Source organism: Plectropomus leopardus, chromosome 4, assembly GCF_026936395.1.
Source record: "Plectropomus leopardus strain MGB_pleo_1.0 chromosome 4, ASM2693639v1, whole genome shotgun sequence".
In the NCBI taxonomy this organism is placed as follows: domain Eukaryota; kingdom Metazoa; phylum Chordata; class Actinopteri; order Perciformes; family Serranidae; genus Plectropomus; species Plectropomus leopardus.
In genome coordinates, this window is record NC_142179.1 from 23,739,481 (window position 1) to 23,762,822 (window position 23,342).

A 23,342-nucleotide genomic window follows, 5' to 3' on the forward strand; every position below is an offset into this window, starting at 1 on the left:
ATAGCATGCTTGAATGAAAAGCTGATACATATCCTATCAGGAGAAAAAAAAAGAAAAGATATTCTAAAATGCTGGCAATGTAGAACAGTACTTTTTTGCTCTGAACAAAGACCAACAGTCCCATGAATAAGTAGGTATTGCCTGGGGGAAATGCAATGGTGGGTAAAAGGGAGTGGAACTAAAAGAAATCAATAACCACATAAATTTTCATGTGTAGGTGCTTGTCCATTATTTGGTTTATCTTGTTAATATCTGTCTCAGTCCGTCCTTCCATGAATACAGACACAGATGGTATGATTAATACATACCATTCAAATCTCGCCATCTTCTTCTTACACTCCATTTAAAGGAGGAGCATGGTGACCATGTTGCTTTGCTTAAGGACTAGTTATGATATAATTTGACGCTGGAGTAGAGGGAACAGGGAAAAGGTGTGACCAAGAATCCCTCCCTTGACTTATTTTCATCCCCAAGTCTTTTTGGGGCTGCACGTTTCTCCTAGGGAGCTCTACAGAGTGGCATAATGGATAAGGGCAAGGGTGTGAAAGGAGCACCTTAAGGCTCCTCATTCAACTCTTCCAATCTCTCCTGCACACACTCTTGAGCTGTGAAGGCCTTCTTTCTTTGCCCTGCTAGCATGGGAGCCCTGTAATAGGCTCTAATTGATAGGGAGGTGTTGGGGTCTTTCTGTATGGGCTGAAGGGATGAGAGTAAGAGAGAGAAAGAGGGGGGAGAGAGAGAGAGAGGATTACATGCGGGCATGTGGGGTGGAGCAGGGGAGGAGGAGAGGCTGCGGAGCGGTCTAGGCCCCATCCGTAATGAGTCATTAATTTCCTAGCGGTTTTGTGGCGGTTGGCTCATTACTGGTCTGCAGAGGAGCAGGAACAAAGCTCTGGGTAGGTAGGAGGTGAGCTTAAATAGTTGGGGCTCAACACTTCCCAACAAAAGGAGGAAGAGAACGTTGAATGGCACTTGGAACAGATGCAGTAAAAAGTGGCAGATGCAAATTGCGGGAGAGCAAGTCTTCCTTCAAGCACTTTTCTCTTTTTATTTTGTCAGACTGCAGCCTGAGAGTCTAATTAGTTAGTGAGGTGTTTCACTTCTGATAGGGCTGTGTCTCGTTATTGTCACAAAGAGGATTCGTAGAAATGGGAGGAAACACATATGTTCTGCAGTCCCCAGTGGAAGCTGCTCACTGCAATAGTTTAATTGATTTGATTATTTATTTTACCCTACATAAATTGAAAGGTGTGCAATATTTCCGTGCTTTGAAATGGTGCTGTATATAGTTTAAAATGTGATAAAACACTATGAAGATGATGCCCTCAGGTAATTAATTATATTTTTAATTATGTGTTTATATTCCTCTCCCTACAGGCACAATGATTATGGACAAATTGGCAGTGGTTTTGATGAAACTGTGGTCGTCCCTCGCTTTGTTGAGCGTGTGGATCATGTGTCGAAGGTCACCTGTGGGGCAAACCACAATCTTGTGCTGACAGGTACAGTAATGCACTGTGCAGAGCTGCTATGACACAGAACATGCAATTGACATATTAGCATTAAATAGTTTAAAATATTTGCCTTTTAAAAATGCAGCAATTTCTATCTGTCTATTTTTTCTTTAATTTGATTCAGTGGATTCTGTCTTTGACCCTTTACCTATTATGCTATTTTTTAATTTCATAAAACACAAGCACTAATCAGCTGGACGATATCTTAAAGAAATGGAGCTGACGTCACTTCTCATGAGCTGTCACCATGTGTTTCAAAGTTCACCTACTTTACTCAATTTTATGCGAATATCAGAGCCCTCAAGCCCCTGATCGGCACATCATCTGAGAGAGAGACAAGGAGGGAGAGAGACAGAGTTAGCGAGAATATGGCCCTGGCTCCTGATCCATAACAGTCATTGCCTGTTACATACATTTCAGAATTCATTCAGGCTATGAAGATAATCGAGGTAGTCGACAGTTTCCCCTGCAGCCCAATGGATTTATGATAGCACTGTCAAGAAAATGAGGCGAAATGACACAGTAGCTGACTTTAGCTGCAAATAATGTGATAGGCCGTACAGTGGTGCAGCAGCAGCTGCTGTCATTGCAGGTAATAGGCTATAAAGAAGCCTGATAGCAATACCTGTCATTTCTTAATGGCTGACTTCACTGAAGAGCTTTTGTGGCCTTTAACATGAAGATAATGGAAGATACAACAAATTTTACAGCTTTTGCGTTGCATCCATAATTTATCACCAGAGGCCCCATGCAGCAGCAACACAACAAGGACAACATGCTCCTAGAGGCGTACTGGAGAGAGATGCAAGATGAGCTGCAGGGGGTTAGAGGCCCCTGCTATATTTTGCAATTAATGGAGGAACTGCCAAAACATCTTTTCTCAGTTGATTTTATCATATACCTGTCATATTACATGATCATTTCTTTGTGTTTCACATTTATTTTTGAAATGAGAACTCACAGATCTTAAAAGTTAATATGTTTTTATTAGAAATAATCTGCTGATCACATGATCACATTTTTGCTTGTATTGGTAACTATTAATTTGCTCATTAATGACATGCAGGTGACGGCAGGTTGTTTCAGTGGGGCTGTGGACGGGCATGTGGGAACTTAAAGAGGAACATCCTTTTCCCAGAGGAAGTGACGCCACCAAGCTCGCCAGTGAGAGACATCGCTGGAGGATGTTTGCATAGCCTGCTTCTAACAGGTAAGTCCATGCTTATGTTTGAAACCTCTCAGTGTAACGCAGTGTGATTTAGTACCAGCGTCTGGCCACTGTTACATGCATTTATCTGTTCATAACGCATGCAGAAATGGAGTACATTCTTGCATGTACTGTGCACATCGACATGTCCACGACCTCAGCAGAAAGTATGCGTAAATCCTTGGTGTGTGTCTTGGCCCTTACACAGACGTGTGAGTGTGTGCTTTTAGCCGCAGTGTCCATCTATCCGCATCATTCATTAAGAGCTCTCCCAGGGCTAGTGCGGCTACATAAACATAGAGGTTGAGGCCACGGCTGCTCTTTCACCTCACCGCGGCAAACTTCAAAGTCACTTCTCCTCACACAGCAGATGAATGCTCCCTGTCTGCCTGGCTGATATACTGGCCCCTGTTGCTCTTCTTACTGTAGTATGGCTGCGACTGAGGCCCCATCATGGAGCCAGAGCTGGGCCATTTGTTAGTTTTAGCTGTATCTTCAAGACCTGGCTTTAATTCTGGAGGGAGGACATTAATCCTTTTAATACAACACTTTGCAGAGTCGTTTTCTTGTGTTGCTAATGCCGCCTATTATTAACCCCATTAAAACTGTAATACAATTTAAGTAGAGTGCTAAAAGTGGATCATTTGTTTCTCCGTTCTGTTTGAATTAATTCTCAATTTATGATCTAAATGATTAAACTATGGGAGTCACAGCACTAAATGAGAGTCTTAAACGGCCAGGCATACATTTACACATATTAATACAAACATTTATGAGCACGTACAAACACACATGTCCAAAGTGTACAGGCACACACACGAAACTGCTGTGTGTTGCATTTGCTCCTCTAAATCCTATAATGTCCCCAGTTTGATCCCTAGCTCCATTCTGTCATGAGGGAACAGAAATATCCATCTCCAATCAGGCCGTAATGAATAGCCTGATGAGTGTCGGGCAGAGCTGAATTACCAGATAGATTTGAAGAGCGTGAGAGTGTGTGTGCACTGTGTATATATATATGTGTGTGTGTGTGTGTGTGTGTATATGTGTGTGTGTGCGTGTGCATGCGCATGTAGGATAGGCGGGGGGGTAGTTAGAGGGTCAGTAGAACAGGACACATGTAGAAATTAATTCTCTGCGAGTTCAAAAAAAAGAAATTGGCTAATTCTGTCATATGAGCCTCATGGCATCGCCTTATCCATTGGTATGAGTTTTCATTTATTAGGGTCAAACTGTAGGGGGAGGCACAAGGGAGAGAAAAGAGAGGTTGGGGAGAGCAAGTCGGAGTGATGGAGGGTGAGATTTGAAAATTGGATATAAAAGGAGAAAAAGAACAGAAAAAGTGTAGAAAAATGATAGAGAGATGGGAGAGATAGAGCTAAAGGAGAGCAGGAGAGTCAGTGGTATGAGAGACAGCTTGCCTGGGCCGGAGCATATTGAGGGCAGCAGGTGGAAGAGTGGCACAGTTAATTAAAACGCCTGTCTTAATGTCTCAGGCCGTCACTCCGGGGAGAGAGAGAGAGAGAGAGAGAGAGAGAGGAGTGAGTTGCCAGGCTTGAGCTGGGCTACACCCAACTAGCCATCAAGACAGCAAACCAACCATCCAGCCAACCCACCAGGCCACATGTCAGACAAGCCCTGACACTATGCCCTTCACCCTCGTCATCCTTTGCAACAGACACACATACACACATGTCCAAACCCAATCTACTATTTCCTTCGCTTCAAATACTTATGTGCCTATCCAAACGGCCACCCTTTCTAATCTGATGCAGACCTCTTCACAAAAAAAAGAAAAAAAGCCCACTCTATGAAAAAAGAACAAAAACACACTTCTGATGTTACCGTTTTGCTCAGCAGCATCTGTAGCATGCCTCTGGACTTCCAGCCTTGCAGCGTAATCTGTCTGCTTTTAATAATTCATAGAAAGCACAGGCTGTGCACTATGTACTGAATGCTGAGGGTAATGGGGATGTTGTGATATTTCTATCATGGCCTGTCTGTAGCAGCAAGTGAATCAAACCATTAAAGATCTGATAAGTCTGTTCAGTGTCATACTGGCGTTGGCTGTCATCGCTGCCTTAGGTGGACCTTAACAAATTTATTCTGCTCTGTACGCTACATTCTAGCAAATGCTGACAGAGATTCACACAAAGTTTCGATTCACAACAATCATTGTGTTGCACAAAAACAAAGACACGCCAGCCTGACGTTTGGGAACACCACTATACTGTATTGAAACTGTGCTCAATATTTTGTGTGACTCACAGTGTATTTTGTTAAAGCTAGAAATGTAAGAGTGTGAGCATCCACCCATGTGCGAGGTGGGTCTAGAGTTGCACGTCGTGTTGTTTGACTAATGTTTTATCAGGCTTTGCTGTATCACGGCGGATTGCTTTGTCAATAACCAGCCTGGTGCCTCAGTGAGCAAGAATCTGAGATTGTCAGGCTGAGTGACAGGCTGGAGATGGCAGATAATTCAAAGAAATTGGAAGTGTGAAATCTTTAAGGGCCACTTCTTAACACAGCAAATGCCAGGGTATCTTTCCATCAGCTGCTGCTCTCACAAGCCACCGTATTGTTAATGGTGGCCTGTCTGTCCATCAAGACTGCTTCAGGAGGGATTTAGACCTGTTTGGCACCTTATCTCTCTGACTGCCTCCCACTAACCTGACCACTGCATGGGCCTTGAGTGCTGTGTGTGTGTTCCATGTGGTCAATGGTGGTCATAAATCTACCTCCAGAACAATATATATTTTTTCTTTTCTTTCGCTTATTTATAGATATAGATTTATTTATGATTATCTGTCAGACAGTGTATTGGTATATCTATCCATTGTTGCACAATCAGGAGCCAAGTGTAAGGGTGCTTGTAGCACTTGTTAATTTAGCTGTCAACACTACTGATTGACCTCAGATTGTAGCAGTAAGAGCTCTTTGTCCTTGTGAATGTGTTTCTGTGTCAGCTGCTATCTTTTTGGGTGAGCACAGGAAAGCCTGTGTCTGCTTTCAGGTTTGTGCAAAAACATTGTTCTGAGCTAGAAACTCAAAATGTCAGTCACTGACGGGGGATAACTGTTTCCATATGAGCCACATCTCTATATGAGGACTATAGTTCTTAGTGGAAAGCCTCATTAAAATTTAAAATGTTCAAATGTAGATATTTTAGGTAAAAAGCATTTAAACATTATCATCACTACTTTTTAAAATCATTTTAATGTATTTAGCAAAAGCTGGGCTGGGGTCCACTCAACCATTTAGAGTACACAGATGAAGCAATGAATTCAATGTCTTCTATGAATATACATTTCATTAATATGTCGAGATCTGGGGCATTTGAATATCCAAAATTATGCTAAAAGTAATTTGAAATATAAGTTAATTATTAGTTTGATAATGAGGTTTATGATTAAGAAGTTAATAAAAGAAACAAAAAGTCATTTTTTTTGTGCCAGAAAATAAAACAGAGTGTGTGTGAGCGCATGCGTGCGTCATTTGTCTCACCAGAATTTCCACTGCTCCAGTGAAAGCTAAGTTTTATGATTTTGATGTCCTGACCTAGCTCACTTTCTCTCCTTTTCCTTCTCTGGATCACTAACTTGTACTGGCACACACTCACTGAAAACCGTTAAGACTAATATGTGTAAGAAAAAGGCAGAAGAGGACAGGGGGAAAGAGGAGAAGGAGAGACAACAAGGCAAAAATGGATCCTCCACATCTGCTAATCCAAAAAAAGCTCAGTGTGTCCTCTGTTTGTATGTACAGAGAAATAATGAGAAAAATAGACAGAGAATGGAGGGTGAGGGGATGACAGAGAAGGACCCAGAGAGAGGAAAAGAAATAAACAAAAGAAGAAAAGAAAGAAATATGTCCCCTATTTTCCCCTTGTAAAGGTCTCAATTCCCTGCCAGAGCTCCCTGTCACAGGGAGCTAGTTCCCAGGCCGACACATCTCAAGCTGTTCAAACATCTATTAGGATGTTTTGTTTCATACACTCTACAAATACAGCAGGACGAGGCAGAAACGGGCAGATGATGAGAGGCAAATTGAGGAAGAAAGAAAAGACACCGAAAGACAGAGAAGAGAGGATGGAGAGGGGAGTGAGTTGATGGGAACAGCAGAGAGAGAGAAGAGGGAATTTATCAAGAAACTCGTGTGATATTTAATGATCCTTGTATGTGGAGAGGGAAGACCACACCAGCTCGTTCTCCTCCGCCAAATACCGATCCCCTAACTTAATTTCCTGCTCAATTGCTGTTCTATAGTGCATAGTACAGTGATACAGGCTGGCAATATAGAAAACAGATTGCCTGTGCGGCGAAGTGGATAAGGCTGAGGCTTGTGCTGCTGGAGACCTGCAGTCTCCAGGGGGGTCTTGTCGGTGGGCTTCACAAAACCAACAAAGCCCATCTTTCCCTGCGACTGGCAGCAGCTGGCAGGTAGATCTTCAAGCACTGGAGGTGGGGAAGTGGATCTGTGGGTGTGGTGTGTGTGTGTGTGTGTGTGCGGGAGAGCTCGTGTTCCTGTGCAGTGTGTGTATGTGGCGCAGAGAGTCTTATTCTTTGTAGTGGAGAGTTCCACAGTCTTCCATCTTGTGTTTGCTCATGTGCTATGACTCCAATCCACTCAAAAATGTAGGCCTGCATGGACAGCAACCATCAATCAGTGCACAGAACAGTGTGCAACTACAGCTACAGTGTTTTCCCAGAGACACACACACACCTTCCATCAGTAATACATACAGTACACATGCCTGTTACTGTGTGAGATGCTTCGACAAGCCTTATTAGAATTTTTGCTCTAGACCGAATCCGTGTTTGACATGCCATGTGTTCCCCACAAAATCCAGTAGCACACACAGTCAGAAATTTACATGTTTAGTGTGCATGTACACATAATCAAATGCAAAACACAAGTACCTGAAATACAGTATATGACAATGATTACTCTGATTTAAAAAAATAAATAAATAATTGCAAGTGGAATCACAATTGTTTTGTGAACTTTCAGCTACTGCCATAAAATAAAGTAACATAAACTACTATTCTAATACAATTTGATAAAATACTGTTATAATGTTTAGTAATGTTAAGTATAAAGTTAAAAAAGAACTGTTTTAGTAAAGTTAAATAAAGTATTGTTAGAATTAAATAAATAAAAGCAGAACGCATGGTGCTTTTATTTTTGAAGGACCCAGCTTGTCTCAGGCTGGAAGTTTTGATGTTTTTTCTGTGGACTTGATGCTTCCGGTCAACAGTTGGATGTTGGTGGTAGCAGAAAGATAAACTGTAGAGGTGGTATAAGGATTCATGTTCTGTCAGATGGAAACAAACTTAACAGCTCTTCACTTTATATATTAATAGTATTTGCAAGTCATAGTGATGCTTCATGGTCGCAAAATGCGACTGAATAGTCACAGTCTGATGCGCTGCAAAAGCCCTGCTTTTTGTTTGTGTGTCTATGAGAGGCAGAGAGCTGTATGAGAGAGGGAAAAACGAAATGCTGATGACAGTGTCTTACGCTTAATCCCCATGTTCAGTTTGACTTTCCAGCTCCTCCATGTTTGGTTGTTTTGGTGGTGTGCATTCTGTAGACGCCGCCTTGGCCACACGGGAGGATGCAAAGCACTATCAGATGAGGTAAATGAAATAAACGATATAGCATAATGTGAGACGATAGACGTTTTCTTATCACACAGCCCAATTGGCAGTGTTAAGGACAAATTACAGAAGTATTTTACTGCCAGAAAAAGGATCCTTTTAAAAAAGTAGACTGTCTATGTAGCAGAAAGAAGCAAATACTTTTGATAGTGGTGCTACTTGACCAGAGAAAACAAAGAAAAAGTACTGTGGCATTCGCTTTTGCTCAAAATATTATCGTTTATGAGAGTTTGGTCTGAGTTTGAGAGAGAGGGCCAATTCTATCTCTTGATGCACTATTTTTGCTCTTTGTGTCCGTGGTGGCGGCATGGGTGGCGGGCATTATGATAATGCATAAGTACAGCGTGTTGTGCGGGCAATAGCCCCGAGAGTAAACTCTGATGGATGACATGTTCTGCGTCATCTGGCAGAGTTTTGCTGGGGGTGGGGAAGGGAGATCTAGGCACAGGTTAGATGGAGGGAAGTTGATCACAGTTCACCGACACATACTACACACATAGTTTTGAATCATAGCTAGTTGAAAATCAGCAAAGTGTCCCTTTAAAGAAACTCTCATTCAGAATCACTCATTACAGACAGGTTTTCAGCAATTTTAACTGCAAATAAATAGAACAATGCAATAATTTCTTTATGATCCCTTAAATTCTAATTGCTTGGATTACTACACAAGACAAAGATATTTTTCTTTCTGTTTTCTTTTAAAAACTCAGCATAGGCTGATAGAGTGAATCATGCTCGTGTATGGAACTAAACAACAAGACATTATTATTTTTTGTGAATCACTGGCTTAAGTGATTGACTAACTTGTATACAAGTAAGTGCTTGAACCTATATAAAGTCCTAATGTGCTCTCATGATGCTGTGCTGCTGCCTGACACAAAGTAGGCCACTATACTGAATTCTTATCGTGTCTACTTAGAGACCTGATGTTACTTGTATCCCAGTTCTTTTAAAGTTGTTATTTCATGCAGGAAGTGTCACTAACCTAGTTGCCATTGGGTTTTTCGCTAATGTTAGCAGTGTGAACCTCCTCTGACCTCTCAAAGTGACAGGGTTTTGTTGCGTAACAGCCTTGTGTAATGAACTTCCTCCCTGGAGATGTCATTAAGAACGGGAATGTTTGTCTTCCGCTTGCACCAAAATGAATATTCAGCTATTATCGCTGCACAGCATTCAGATCTGATATGAGTATTGGGTTTCAGCTTGTACAGAAGAGACACAGAAACCCATTCCAGATGGGTTTTATTTACTGTCTCCGTGTCTTGCTGATCAGCCACTGGTTCTTTTAATTTATCACATCGAACTGTAACTTGGAGCGTGAAAACAGTTAAGGTCACTTCTCTGTCTTCCTAGACATAGTTTTATCTGGCATACATCATTCAGACCTTCCCCCGGACTCTCTCTTCCTCAGATTTACATATTTGTTTTAACTAATGTCCTGTTGTAGGCCACTAAAGATCTGTAATAACACTGCTAGGGTTTCTGCAGTTCAACCACGCCAAGAACCACAGAGACGTGGATGGGATAGAGTTGTCAGAAGGCTTTCCATCACACACAGGGATCACGTTTGAGCAAAGGTTTTCCTTGATAAATGAACCCAATTGGTCAGCTTATCGGCTAGATCAACACTGTATGCCTTTCATGGCTCGTCTACTTTTCCCATGTAGGAGGCCCTGCAGAGGGGGAGAGCACCACATATGTGTGTGATAAGTCTGAGTGAGACAAAGAAGGAGTGAGCGAAATATGTCACAATGATTATTTGAATTCCCTTGTTTATTAAAAATAACTGAATCCAACGTTGATCTTTCACATTCCAAAAATATTCACAGGAGCAGGGAGGAAGTAAAAGGAGCTCTCTGTCCTTGTGGGGGGACAGCATACACCATCTGATGCCTTGATTACAAATTCCCTTCTGAATATCATCATTATAATAGTAAATATAACTACAGGAAGTAATCATTTGTGCTCCAAATTATGTAGATGTTTACACTGCTCATCGACTGAGCAATATATTTCTGATCAAAGATAAACTGTACGAAAGAAAAATAGAAGTCACATTAGTGCAACAGTGGGAAAGAGGAAATGGAGGGTCCCAGCAGACTGATGTACCTTGTAAAGCAGCCCCCCCCCCACCCCTCTCCTGCTGCACCAAAGGAGTCACTGCCAAGATGGCTGCTTGAGCTCCAGGCCTGCAGGGCTTGACCCTGTGCATGCTGCCAGACACCATTTCTCTAAATCCAACCTCAAAATGAATCTTCAGACCTTGGCATAATTCCTCATCCTCTCTTCCTGTCCTCCTCACAACATCCCTCTCTGTCTCCGGGTTTCACTTCTTTTTTATTTTTACAATGTGGGCCATGGGGAGGATGGTGTGGGGTGCCTCATCTTTCAAATTCCTGCAAGTTTAAGATGGTAAGACTTGTTTTTGAGGATGAGTGTTTCATGGAGCTGGGTGTCTAGGGCTCCTCCCTACAGGTTTATCATGTTGGCAACCACGGATTGCTGCCTTTTTTAGTGTTGTCGTGAGTTGTCCTCCCCTGAGTCTGGACCTCTCAAACGTAGTGGCATGAATCTTTGGCAAACACTGTGCTCAAACAGAGCCATTAAGAAAGAACGTCAAGCTTAATTGCGAAGGGCTTATAGTGAGTGTTTTTATGTACTTCTGACCTCATACTGAACTACGCTGTAAATGAAACAACACACAATCCCATCATCTTTTATTTAATGGAAAGCTATGATGAAATTTTGGGCTAACAGAAAACACAAGAATTTTGTAAGCTGTACTGTACAAAATAGAAAGTAATAGATTGTGTTTCCAATGGGATTGGCACATATTTCAAAAATGTAAAGCCATGTTTTATTTAGATGAAGCAGTTTATGGTTTGCATATCTTAAAGCCAAATGTGGGGATCAGCTGTATCCAATTTTAATTGCTTGTGTTGAATATATAGCTTATGAGTTTAGAAAGTCATTTCAGCTGACAAGTCCCCATAATAACCACTGATTTATTGTCTTAGAAAGTGAAATAATAGGTTTTCTGTCTGAGGCCAATCACTGAGAGGTTTTATTGGATTTTTCCACTTCTCTAATAACTTTGCATTATTTTGGTTTCACAGCACAGTATATACTACTAAGTTCATTTTCATCATTCAGTAGGCAAACAAAGAATATTTTCCATTCCTGTTAGTCACATTATAGCGACAGATCCCTGGACAGACCATGCCAGTGTTAACTTTTGTAGCTTGGACTTCTGAGTGCTACAGCGTCTCTCATTCTGTGTAATCTACGTTAGAAAATAACTCTTGTGTCTTTTTCTTTCCTCTTCTATTTTTCCTCCTCTGTGTTGTGTAAGAGCTCACAACGAGAATTTTAAAATTAAAAGCTGAACTTCAACCACAAGAGGTTATGGTTATTCTCTATTTTTTCCTTTCTCCAAGCTTTCACCCCCTTCTTTCTTCACCACTGAGTCAAACCACCCACTACGTCTAAGGTCACTAGCTAGCCAAGGCGAAGGCTGTTCAGCAGGGTTGCAGCAAACTTGGCAAAGTCCTGGTAAGACTCCCTGCTGCTCCATGGGACATACCAGCTCCTTTGCCAAGTCAAATAACACATTTAGTGAATTGAAAGTAAGATTTAAGTGGGGCAGTACAATGCAGCCAACCCTCTCATCTCAGAGCTGGTCCTTCTCTTTGTGTGCAAGAGTGTGAAAACTGCTCTTATTCTCAGGGACTTAATCTCTTCTTTTTTCTAGATGATTATTTGGAAACAGGTCAGTTGGGTGTGGAGGCTATAACTCCACCCTCCTTTTTTTTCTCTCATAACTTCACATTCATAGCTTCATCAATTTTATTTCTCCTCACCTCTGAGTCTGTTTCGTTATCTCCCCTTCTCTTTTTTTAGCAACACTTTTCTCCTCCCTGTGTGCATAAGAACATTTTTCAAAGAATTCAGTGGCCAAGTTCAGACCCTTGAAGTGATTGGCTTTGATTCAAGACCCCGTTTTCTTCTCTTTCTTCACTTCTTTTATTTCTCTTTCTTCTCACAGCATTGTGCTCCTTATTTTGCAGAGAGTGACACTTTTCACCTTCTTTTTTTAACTTGAACATACAAACACAAACATGCCAGTTTATTTTTTGGTGTACTATTTTTCTCTTATTCACCAACTTGTGGAAAAGAAAATCACAAGAAAACTCTTCCTACAGGTCTATATTGCAGTAATTTATCCATCATAAAATTACATAATTGAAATATATATAACTCCATGAATGTCACAGTCAGTCCTATGAATGTGCACAACAGGGGTGTATTGAATTTAAACATCTCTGGGATGAATAATGTCTTCCCTACAGATACAAAGATAGTCTCCATCCCTCGGTTTTTAGCATTCATTTTATTCATAGATCTGGGTGGTCGTTTGGATTTTGAGGATACAAAAACAGAAATGTGAAAATTTGAAAATGACTCATTGAGAAGTATACCTCTTTCTTTCTTCCTCTGCACTCTCCTTGACATGTATAATGCTTAAGAAAGCAAGGCTGGTTGACACACTGGTTGTCCTTAGGCTGGATTATATAAACATCCCTAAAAAGACCGAGACAAGCTAAATGTTGATCCATGACACACAATATTCAATAATTTAAGTGATACATGTAATTCAGCAAACCAAGGCAAAGACTTTATTGTAGGTAAAACAAAAAATGAATGGGACCTGAAGCTACTTATGTATTATCGTCGAATGACATATTTTAGAATTTTAAATTCACATCTTTGTTAAGAAAAGAATAAAAGATCTGGTGCTAGCTAGACAGCTGTGCAACATTATTTTACTGTCACTGATTTGCTTCTCCCCTTTCTTTGCATCTAGAATTTTTCCCCCTTTCTGGAAACATATTTATGCCTCCGCACCGGCAATAGCTGAGCCCCGAGGCTGCATGTCTTTTCGTGTTGTTTGTCCTTCACTATATATCATTCTCATATCTTTAGAGAATTTCTTCAACTTTGGCATGAATGTCCACATGGACTCAAAGATAAACAGATTCGATATTGGTGATTAAAGGGCAAAGGCCAAGATCCCTATGATCTCATCTGTCTCATTCTTATGAACACAATATTTCAAAAACACCAACTTTGACATGAATGTCCACTTGACTCGAGAATGAACTGATGACATACTTGTGGTTAAAAGTCATGGTCACCATGACCTTGCATTCATCTCATTCTTGTGAACGTGATATCTCAAGAACACTGTGAGGAAATTTCCTAATATTTGGCACAAACATTCAGTTTAAATAAGAAATAAACTGATTAGGATTAGAAGGTCAAAGGTCACTGTTACCTGGTGGTCAAAGGTCAAGGTCACTGACCTCATCCCAAAAACTCAGGAATGAGGTTGAATTCTGAGTTGGTGGTGCTAATCCTTGGTGTCAACCTTGAAACTTTAACGATTGTATGGATCTTCTGTGCTGCCAGGGGGCAAGATGTGTGTGGAGCATCCACGTTTTCACGGACATGGATGTAAACTGTAACTGCTTTTTGACAAGTTTGCAGAGGCATACAACTGTGAGGCAGTGATTCTAGTTAAATTAGAGCCAAGTAGTTGTGGTAACGATGGGTTGATGAATAGAAACCACTCCAACAGAAATCTACATTGTCTGTGAGGCAAACTTCTCAAAATCAGTTACAACTTGATTACACCCTGCTTACTGTGGGTGGACAAGACTAGTTTGTAAACATGCCATTTATCTGTCATCATTCATTATGCAATTTAATTGATCACATCTGTTGTATCTATTAAAATCACTTAGCTGTAGAGGATTCCTGCGTTTGTCTGAGTCCCGTCAAGCCCACAGCCAAGCAACATCTTTCTGTGCATCACTTTTGTGACGATTATTGTTTTAAAAACAATAAGCCTTAGCAAGGGCTAAGAATGTGTAAATTATTTGCTGTTATGGAGTGTTGTATGAACAATGTCATTGTATGGAAATGGTGTAGTAGCTACTAGACAGTGTATTCAGACATAGCAAATTGGGGCCATAGGCTAGAGGACTGTTGTAACACATTAGCTGCTGCCACAAAGAGGTCAAACTCAGCTTTGTTGGCTGGATGTGTTTGCAGGGTTAGGTGGTTTGTGTGTATGTGTGTGTTTGCACCTTGCTGCATGAGTCTTTTCAGGCTAAAGTGTGCGATAGAGACCAGTGACGGTTGTTGACCTCCCCAGGGTGCACAGTCAGTACAGCCGCGGTTCAGAGTTCACCTGCTAATCTGTACTAGACCTGGAGGAGAAACCAGCTGTAGGCATGTTCCTCTGTTGGATAAACAGAGGGGAGGATTCAGAGATGGAGTGTGGATGAAATATGAACCAGAAAAAGGTCAAATCTGTTCAAAGTAGGCATTATTATTCTTATTCTACACATCATTTTAAGATGGTATGCCAGGGAATGTGTTTATGGAACTGTTTCTAAAATGTGACTGTGGCTATTGATATTTTGAACAGCTATTTTCTAATCTCCACTGGAGCTGCAATGAAAACATTACCATGGATGTTAGATGATGGGTCCAGAAATGTTAACCCTGGTTTCCACCTGGTACAGCTGAGCCTGCAACCTGTTTTTTTTTTTTTTTTTCATTCTGCTGCATGGCATCACACAGCATTGGGAGTGTAAGCCCAGCACTCAGCCTGCCCAATGTTGTAGACTTGTAGATTTTGTGGATTAGGTCATTCTGCCTTGATATTCATGCTTCTACCACAAGAAAATATGCCACGTATTTAAATGGTTTCCTCTTTCAGCTGTTTGAAATGTTTTTTGTTATTTTCTACTTTGTTGTGCTGTAGTCAAAAGTCTAATACAAAGTTAAAGCATAAAGAACATGGATAAGAAGTTTGTGGCTGTGGTTTGGTGGTCAAAAATTTGTTCACCCTTATAATTATTTCTTATCTATATACATATATTTATTTCTACAGGGTGTTAATTTAGAAAATTGACCAAATGCTGCTGTTTTTCTTCCTTTTTGACTTAGTGCAATGCATCACGGCCATGAAAAATAGACTAGACATGTATTTTTAGTGATGCATAACAGAGAGCTTCTTCTGGGATGTGTCTGAGTGGTTGCGATCAGCTTTGACAGTCATGTCACAGCCGTAACACTGTGAAGTTGCGCCCTGTGGAATCCAGGGGCAAGGCATCCCGTAATTGACCTATTAAATTGGTTTTAGATGGATAATTTGAACCAATTCATTAAGAGACAAGAGATTAGTGCACTTGAGGATGCAACGAAAGTTGTAGGTAACGATAGAGTAAGAGTGTCAGGATGGAAAGGTAAGGTTTTGTGAAAAGGAGATAAGGGAATGGGGGATCGGGAGGGCAGGCAGAATCAGCAGGCACAACTCAAAGTCCAGCTGGTCCCTGGCTCCCAGGGTCTACTTCAAGGACCTCTCTCTCTCTCTCTCTGTTTCTCTCTCTCTCATACACACACACACACACACAAACACACACACCTACTACACCCACCCACACTCATACACGCATGATAACACTCCCCACCATTGCTCATTGTCTGGCTCCAATCTCTCTGTATCCTCACTCCCCGCATCATCTCCACCCACCTTCCCCTTCTTTACTTTTGCTGTATCTGTCATTTTCACCTCCTCTCCATTTTTGATCCACTGGCTGACAATGATGAATTTCCCTCAGCTGTACAGGAGTTGGCAGAAAAAGTTTGCTCAGCAAAGTTTTGAAAGTAAAGTGAAGAGGGTTCTGCTTATGATATAAGTGCAAGTTCAACATGATACTCCTTAAGACAAAGTCATTTTTCCTTATTTAACATCGCCTTTGTCTATCGCAAAATAAGCTTTTTAGGGAAACCTACTGTTGACTTTTTTTTCACTCCTTTGGTCATTTTTTTCATCACTCTGGCATTTTAGGTAATCCAAAGGCTGTTTTACATTGTCTGGCTTTGCGGTTATGGTTTTAGCCGAGGTTCTTTTAACTGAAAGGTCACCTGCTGATTTTCTTAAGTCAGCAGAAACTAAAAGTAATAGAAGCTTGGAGACAAGTTGGTTAGTGAGAAACAATGTACATAAAATGACAGTGGTCTCTTGATACCTTGATGCTACTGATACAATGATTCTCTGTGATTCACTAAAGACATATCTAAAAATCTATTTATACAATCCACATGAATTGCACTGGGATATGTTTAGCCTATGTTTTATTTACACATGTTGTGTAATTAATCGCTCATCGCTGTTTGGGCACAGCCTCAGTTGGTAACTGTTTACAGTGTGATTATAGAGTATATAGAATTAATATTTAGTAAACTACCCGACTTTAGTTTTTCCTTGAATGGCCATTCGAGGCTGGCTCCAAGACAACAGACATACAGTAAATCCCAACAGATCCCCATGCCAAAATGCCCAATTTACAGCACAATTAATGTTTAAAGCCAGGTACAAAAAAACAATTTTGGTCTCTATTGCTAATTTTCCTTCCTACATGAAAACATTACTATGGATACATTTTTATATACTTCAGCCTATAACATTTGAAAAAAAAAACAAAACTGTAGATGTCATGATAGTAGGCTACACTATTTTTTTAAACCCCTGATTGCTAGAAAGTATTATTGTAATATTTCTTCAATTTTTGACTATTCCAAACCATAGTTTTCGCGTCCGTGCATCCACTAGGTTCCACTTTGGTCTGTGTGACATAAATGTCGTCAGTTACATGTCTCTGCGTTGGTCCACACAGACCCTGATACAGATGACCGCATGCAGCCCTCTTTTTTTTTTTTTGACCATGTGGACTGTACACATAGCATGTGTGCTGGCTGTGCATGCTCCATCCTCTTGGTCCATACTCTAGCCCAATCCAAAACACTGTTGTCAAGCCAGCTGCTGCACTGCGTGAAGTTGGACTTAAGTTGTATATTTGACAAACATTCCCTCCAGACCCAGAGCGTCTTCTTAGTTTCATTGTCACCCAACGTGAACGCCATGAAGAAAAATAAGCTCACTTCCCATCCCTTCCATTTATTCTGACTGACGCTGACTCTGTAATGTACTAAGAATTTAATGTATATGCAGTGGTGGGCCATCAGGACCTTCTATGCTGGCCCTGTCAAAATCCAAATCATAATGTATTTTAAATTGAAATGTGCCTGAAATGTGTCTGTTTTCAGTTACTTGTCCAGTGTGCTTCTTATCCACAAAACAAACAAGGTTATATTCTCATGGGGCTGAGCACGGATTTCCTATGTCACTTGAACGCATCACAGCTGTAAAGGGGTCCTGAAAACCCCACAGTAAGCTGTGTATATATGTAAACCATAGCTACTACCCACAGGTATTTCTGTGTGGTATTTTCTCACTCACATGTCATTTGCTTCTCTGCTTCATTAAACTTCCTACATCATTGAGCCCTGTATTGGAGATACAAAACAGCAGCACCCTATCATACAAATGCAAGCTACAACAGGGTAGAGATTTGAAACACCTGGTTAATTGGCCTAAAGCTTGTATGTACAGTAATTCAATTCCAAAGCCTCTATTGGTCCTCCTCTCCCCTTCTCTCCTCTCTCTTCCTCTCAACCTCGCTCTGTCTCTCAGGGATTACGTGCAGGTTACGGAGCTAGCACAGTGTGGATTAGCAGGGTCGTTCCTCCATGCTTGGTGCCTCTCTTAATGTGATTATGCATCATCAGGCTTGTTTACTGTTAGCTAGTTCATTGTTGAGACCTGACAAAAGTTCAGCCCCCTTCAACCCACTTACTGGTGCCCACGCCCACACACTCATACAGTGCTTAAGCTGTCAGCCCCCCTGCTCACACTGACACACAAACAAACAAACTACACATAATTTTCACATCAATGTAGCAAAGGCCCTAAATTTAAGCGCTGCATTATTTTGAAAAGCAAGACAATTTTTCCTCCTTTTGAAAATTAAAATACATGTCCCAGCAGTGAAATACCAAATGCAATAATGATCTGAACTGCTGCTGTTATCAAAGGACCTTTTTTTTTTTATCTGAAGGTTACCATTTAGACACTGCAGTAGAGATCAGGTGTCTGTATGTGTTCCCTTTAGCTAGAGTCCACTATAACCATCTTTAAGCGTCAAGCACCGCCTTTCATTAGCCTAATGAAGCCATCAAGACAGCCTGTTTGTACAGAGCATGGTCTAGCTCTGTCAGACTTCCCAGCTATGCACTCCATCAGTGGTGAATGAGCCTCTGTGTGGCCTGAGGGGGGTGTGACTTAGACTCGGTGTGTCATTAGCCATTGATGTTATTGGCTCATTATCTCCCAATTAGGCTGCTATCAGAGCTAGCTGGCGTTTTCATTACAACGTAGACCTCCGTGATCTAACAAAGACCAATGCCGCTGATTAAAGATGGTTTCAGCAATAACATGTAGTGTGAGGTCTTTGAACTCTCTGTGATATAGTTAGAGCGGAGGTGATATAACACAATGAAGCTGATTAGAGAGGGCATGTCTCTTATTGTGCCACTTACTGAGGTTAAGGCAGAGTAATACTGATTAATGCGTTCTTGGTGCCACGTTTTGTTAATAATGTACAGTCAATTATGAAACAGAATAATCTAGGATGGTTACAATTAAGCTTTCAGAAATACAATAGACATCAATTTTGATTTTATTTTAAGACTTTCCATCTGTAAGTGTAAGCTCTTCACCCACATCATTATATGCACATGTACTGTATGTGTGTGCACACACATTGTACTCATACAGTGTGCGTCTGCTGAAGGACAAGTAGAAGTATGAGTGTGTGTCTGTCCGTGTGTGTTGAAGGACTAATAAGCTCTGTTAATCACCAAGGGTGGGTCAGCCTGTAAGGCAGGGACAAAAACTGCCTCTCCTCAGGTAAATCAGAAGAAGGAAATAAAGTCCTGCAAATTAGAGGCCTAGAAAAAGATTATAGTCACTATGCTTGTCCTTCAGTTTGACCATGGAATCAGTGCCAGCTGGGCAATACTTCTCCCTCATGTTGTATTACTTTTTTAATTAATCTACCACAGACTCCTTAGAGTGATGAGATACATTAGAGTTGTCTGTTAAATGCAATCAATTATCTAGCTTTGTTGCTACAGAATATATGTAGGAGATAATTGACATGTCTTTCCCGTGTTTTGACTAACTGCAAGTGCATTTTGATTTAGAATTTTGACTTCAAGTTTGTGCATTTTTATAAAGTGATCTGAAAAAAAAACACTTTACCATAGGTTAAGACTTTTAATCTTGACAGAATATACATTTTTAGATTCTGCTAATTAATTGATGAAAGAAGGAACACAAAACAGTAACTAGTAGCATGAATGTCGATGTGCGTACGTGTATTCTAGGTGGCCTTGCCAGAGTGCTGCGTTTCTGCCTGTTTACCCGTCAGAGGGGTTAGTTCCCTGATCCGTGAGAACTCTGTAAGTGTCTGCCTGGTGATTAACTCCACATCGCAGCACAACGTCTTCCCCCTCACTTCATAAATGGGCTTTAATTGAGGGAGCTGGCTCCTTAGCAGGGAACCTCTTTCACTCTGTGTCGATTAAAACGTCATTTTACAGCCAAAAAAGAAACACGCTCCCAATCACTGCCCTTGAATTATTGTTCTGTAGCTCGAGGCTTGTATTTTAAAGTCACTGAATAATTGCAATCAGATTATTCTAATCAAGTGCTGGAACAGTAATTACAGGTTGCAGTCATTTAAGCTGCCCTGGAAGTCCCATACACACTGCTGGTGTGCGTATTAAAAGTTTATGTCGCAAGAGATAAATTTAATGAAGAGGATTGTAATCTTTCAGCTACTTTTAGATAGGTTTCACACGTGTATGAGTAGAGCACAATCTCAATCTCTGCCATCAGAGTAGCTACACCAAAGGCATTCATGGTGGGTATTTTTCGTACCCTGCGCCATTCTCCTCTTGCCCACTCAGTCCCCATGGTCAACAACACTCAGGCATTAGCACCAAACAGTTCTCCCAATAGGACTAGACGCATTTCCTCCCACTCTTCTCCCCCCACTGATAACCTCATCTGTGCCCAGGTCTGGATTTCATGTCAAGGCAAACGTTAGGTGACTTAGTGCTGTGCCAAGCTGTCAGAGAGGCATGAGAATTACAATCTGGAGGTCTGTGTGACAGTGGAACCGTCTCTCCTAATCCTGTTTACGCACATCCGCATCACCCTGTTCCAAAACAGAAACCTAAGAGTGTGTTTTTTGTCTGTGTGCATGTGTGTGTGCCTGCGTGTGCATTTATATATGTGTGCTTGTTTTCATCACTGTGTGAGACTGTGTATGTCTTTCTGACTACAGTATGTCTCTGGCTCTGTGTGTGTGTGTGTGTGTGTGTGTGTGTGTGTGTGTGTGTGTGTGTGTGTGTGTGTGTGTGTGTGTGTGTGTGTGTGTGTGTGTGTGTGTGTGTGTGCGTGCGTGCGTGCGTGCGCGCCTGTGTATTGTGTTGATGTGGAAGGTGTCGTACATGCTCTGAATGTATAATTCAATATGACTAATCATGGTGGTGGCTGCCAACCCAGCAGCACTGGCTGACAGACTGGGCCCAAAGCTAATTTGATAAGGTTACAATGCTCTTGAGCTGAGATTTAGATTCAGCAGCAGTAGCAGCGCAGCAGTGGTAGTACAGCATCTTGCGTAGCTACCTGAGATACAGTCCCAATTGACTACTTTGGGCTTCCGTCCACACCCAGCTATTCCACACCTAATCCCTATTCAGTTAGCTTGGCTGCATAAGAAACATCTTCCTCTGTCTCAGATGCTAATCACTAAAAGCGTCAAAAAGGAGGAGCTCAAAAGAAGAACGGGGTTTAACATAATAATAATTATCCACAAAATGCAGCACCTGTGCCTCATAAAAGACACAGGGGCTTACAGAAATCGATCACAATGGTATTGATCGCTGTAACACAGAGCTTGGTGGTGCATTGCTTCAATGTATTGTGGTAAAACAGGTCACATTTTAATCTCCTTACTGCGCATGTTTTGCTGTAATACTCTAGCATGTCAGTAAATGTAGTATCTCTTTGAATACAGTAGAGTAGACAAAGTGGATAAAGGGGATTGCTTTTGGACCATTTGTGTTGTGAAGGCACTATATGATAATTCAGCATGTGAGATAAAAAGCTAAGGGCCCACCTTCATAAACAATTTTTCCATACCTCACTGTGTGATATGTTAGTGTGGCTAAACTTTTCTATGAGCTTTCTTAATACAATTGCTGCATTTGTAGTCACATGCATCATATCAGTAGTGCACACCATTGCTGGTATGTTGTTAATACAGTCATTGTTGACAAGCACTTACACAATATTAAACAATTCAAATTAATTTCTATAAAGTTTGGAGGTTATCCTTTGCCTGACGTTTCTCATTACAGATGCCTCTCTTCCCTCAGTTGTTTTTTCTCACCATACTGTAATAGTCTGTTTGAGAGATTGGAGTTTGTAGCTCCACAAGGGAGAGACTCCTGTCTGGCTATGAGTAGGGCAGTGTTTGGTTGTTTGGGCACATAAAAATCATCTGATTGTGTCTGAGGAGCACCCCGGCTTCTAGAGGTAGAGCTTTAACTATTAATGTCCGTTCAAATGTTACTTAAGAGATCAAAGGGCATTTTAGGAGTAAGGCCACAATATGTTGAAACTGCATTATTTCTTATAAGTAATGAAGATGATCAGGTTTGTAACAGCTGATTTATTTTAGTGCCGTTGTATTCTGTGCACAGGGAGTTCAATAGGGAAATGCAACTCGGAGGAGTACACATCACGCTTCTTCAAAAGGATTTCCATATTCATTTCATGAAGAAGGGTGGAAATTGGTTTTATGAGTATTTACACCAGGGCTTTATGGTGTGCAGACTGATTTTGTGTGCTCAACATATAGGACAGGTGTTGCTAATAGCATGTCCTGATGTTTAAAAATCCCCCTTCCTCGTTAGTATTTCAGCCAGAAAATATTCAGCTTGTTTCTCACAATCTATCTAGTTTTTAAAATGCAACTCTTGCTGGAGATCAGTTTCTTTACCTTAGATATGTCATCATTAGGGAGGGATACTGAAGCAAGAAATTCTCTGTAAGAGGATTTGAACATACAAATCAGTCAGCTGCTAAAGTTAAATGAAAAGGAAGAAGATATGACGAGAGAGCAAGAGGCAAAGGGTGTCAGCAAATGGTTAAGATAAAACTGGCAGGTTATTACACTTTTTTCCATTTCGAAGTCCAATATAAAATTTCTATTATAAGGACAATTAATTACCCCTGCCAAATGGCAAATGTGCATCCTTGTCAGGTGGAGTGTACTCTGATGGCCTTTCCTCAAACAGAGAATGTGAAGATTTGATCTCTTCTAATGGTTCTGCAGGAAAGGGTAATTACGGCATGGTCAAAGCTAATTTGCTTTCTGCCAGATGAACTGTTGTATTTTATTGCAGGCTGACATTTTAAAGTAATTATGGCACTGTTGACCCCAGACAATTTCAGTTGTAGCGTGGTCTTGGGTGATCCTCGCTCTCTTTCCTTCTCTCTCTGTCTTTCTCTCTCTCTCTCTCTCTCTCTTGCTGAATGGAAGTCAGAGGCGTAACAAGGTAATGACACGGACGGAGAGAGCCATATGGGGCTCCTCCATCCAGCTTGCAGGCTCAAACCTTCACATCATCATTACCCACCATGCATTTCACATTGACTTTGCATCCAGATAGAAATATATGCCACTACCATGATGGTGTGTGTATGTGGGGGCATGTGTTTTCTTCCAAGTGTGTGCATGTAGGTCGGAGTACATGCTTGTGTGTGAGGGTAATGTGTATTGTCCTTTCATCCCTGGGTTGCATTCATTGCCCATCCCATAGATCCATGTATCGATGAGGGTGTAATTATGTGCCTCAGTGATCATCTCTCTGTTTCTTTACTGCACAGGAATTAAGTAGGCAAAGGTCAGT

At 41.1% G+C, this 23,342-nt stretch overlaps 1 protein-coding gene across 3 annotated transcripts in view; it reads left to right on the plus strand.

Moving 5' to 3' along the window:
- The window catches only part of LOC121944001 (uncharacterized), a 320,314-nt gene that overhangs the window by 119,627 nt on the left and 177,345 nt on the right, over positions 1 to 23,342 (plus strand). For all 3 annotated transcript variants that reach the window (XM_088076903.1, XM_088076905.1, XM_088076904.1), the window contains exons 6-7: positions 1,378 to 1,502; positions 2,581 to 2,724. In XM_088076903.1, the coding sequence (XP_087933029.1) occupies positions 1,378 to 1,502; positions 2,581 to 2,724 (269 nt within the window). The remainder of the gene's footprint in view (positions 1 to 1,377; positions 1,503 to 2,580; positions 2,725 to 23,342) is intronic.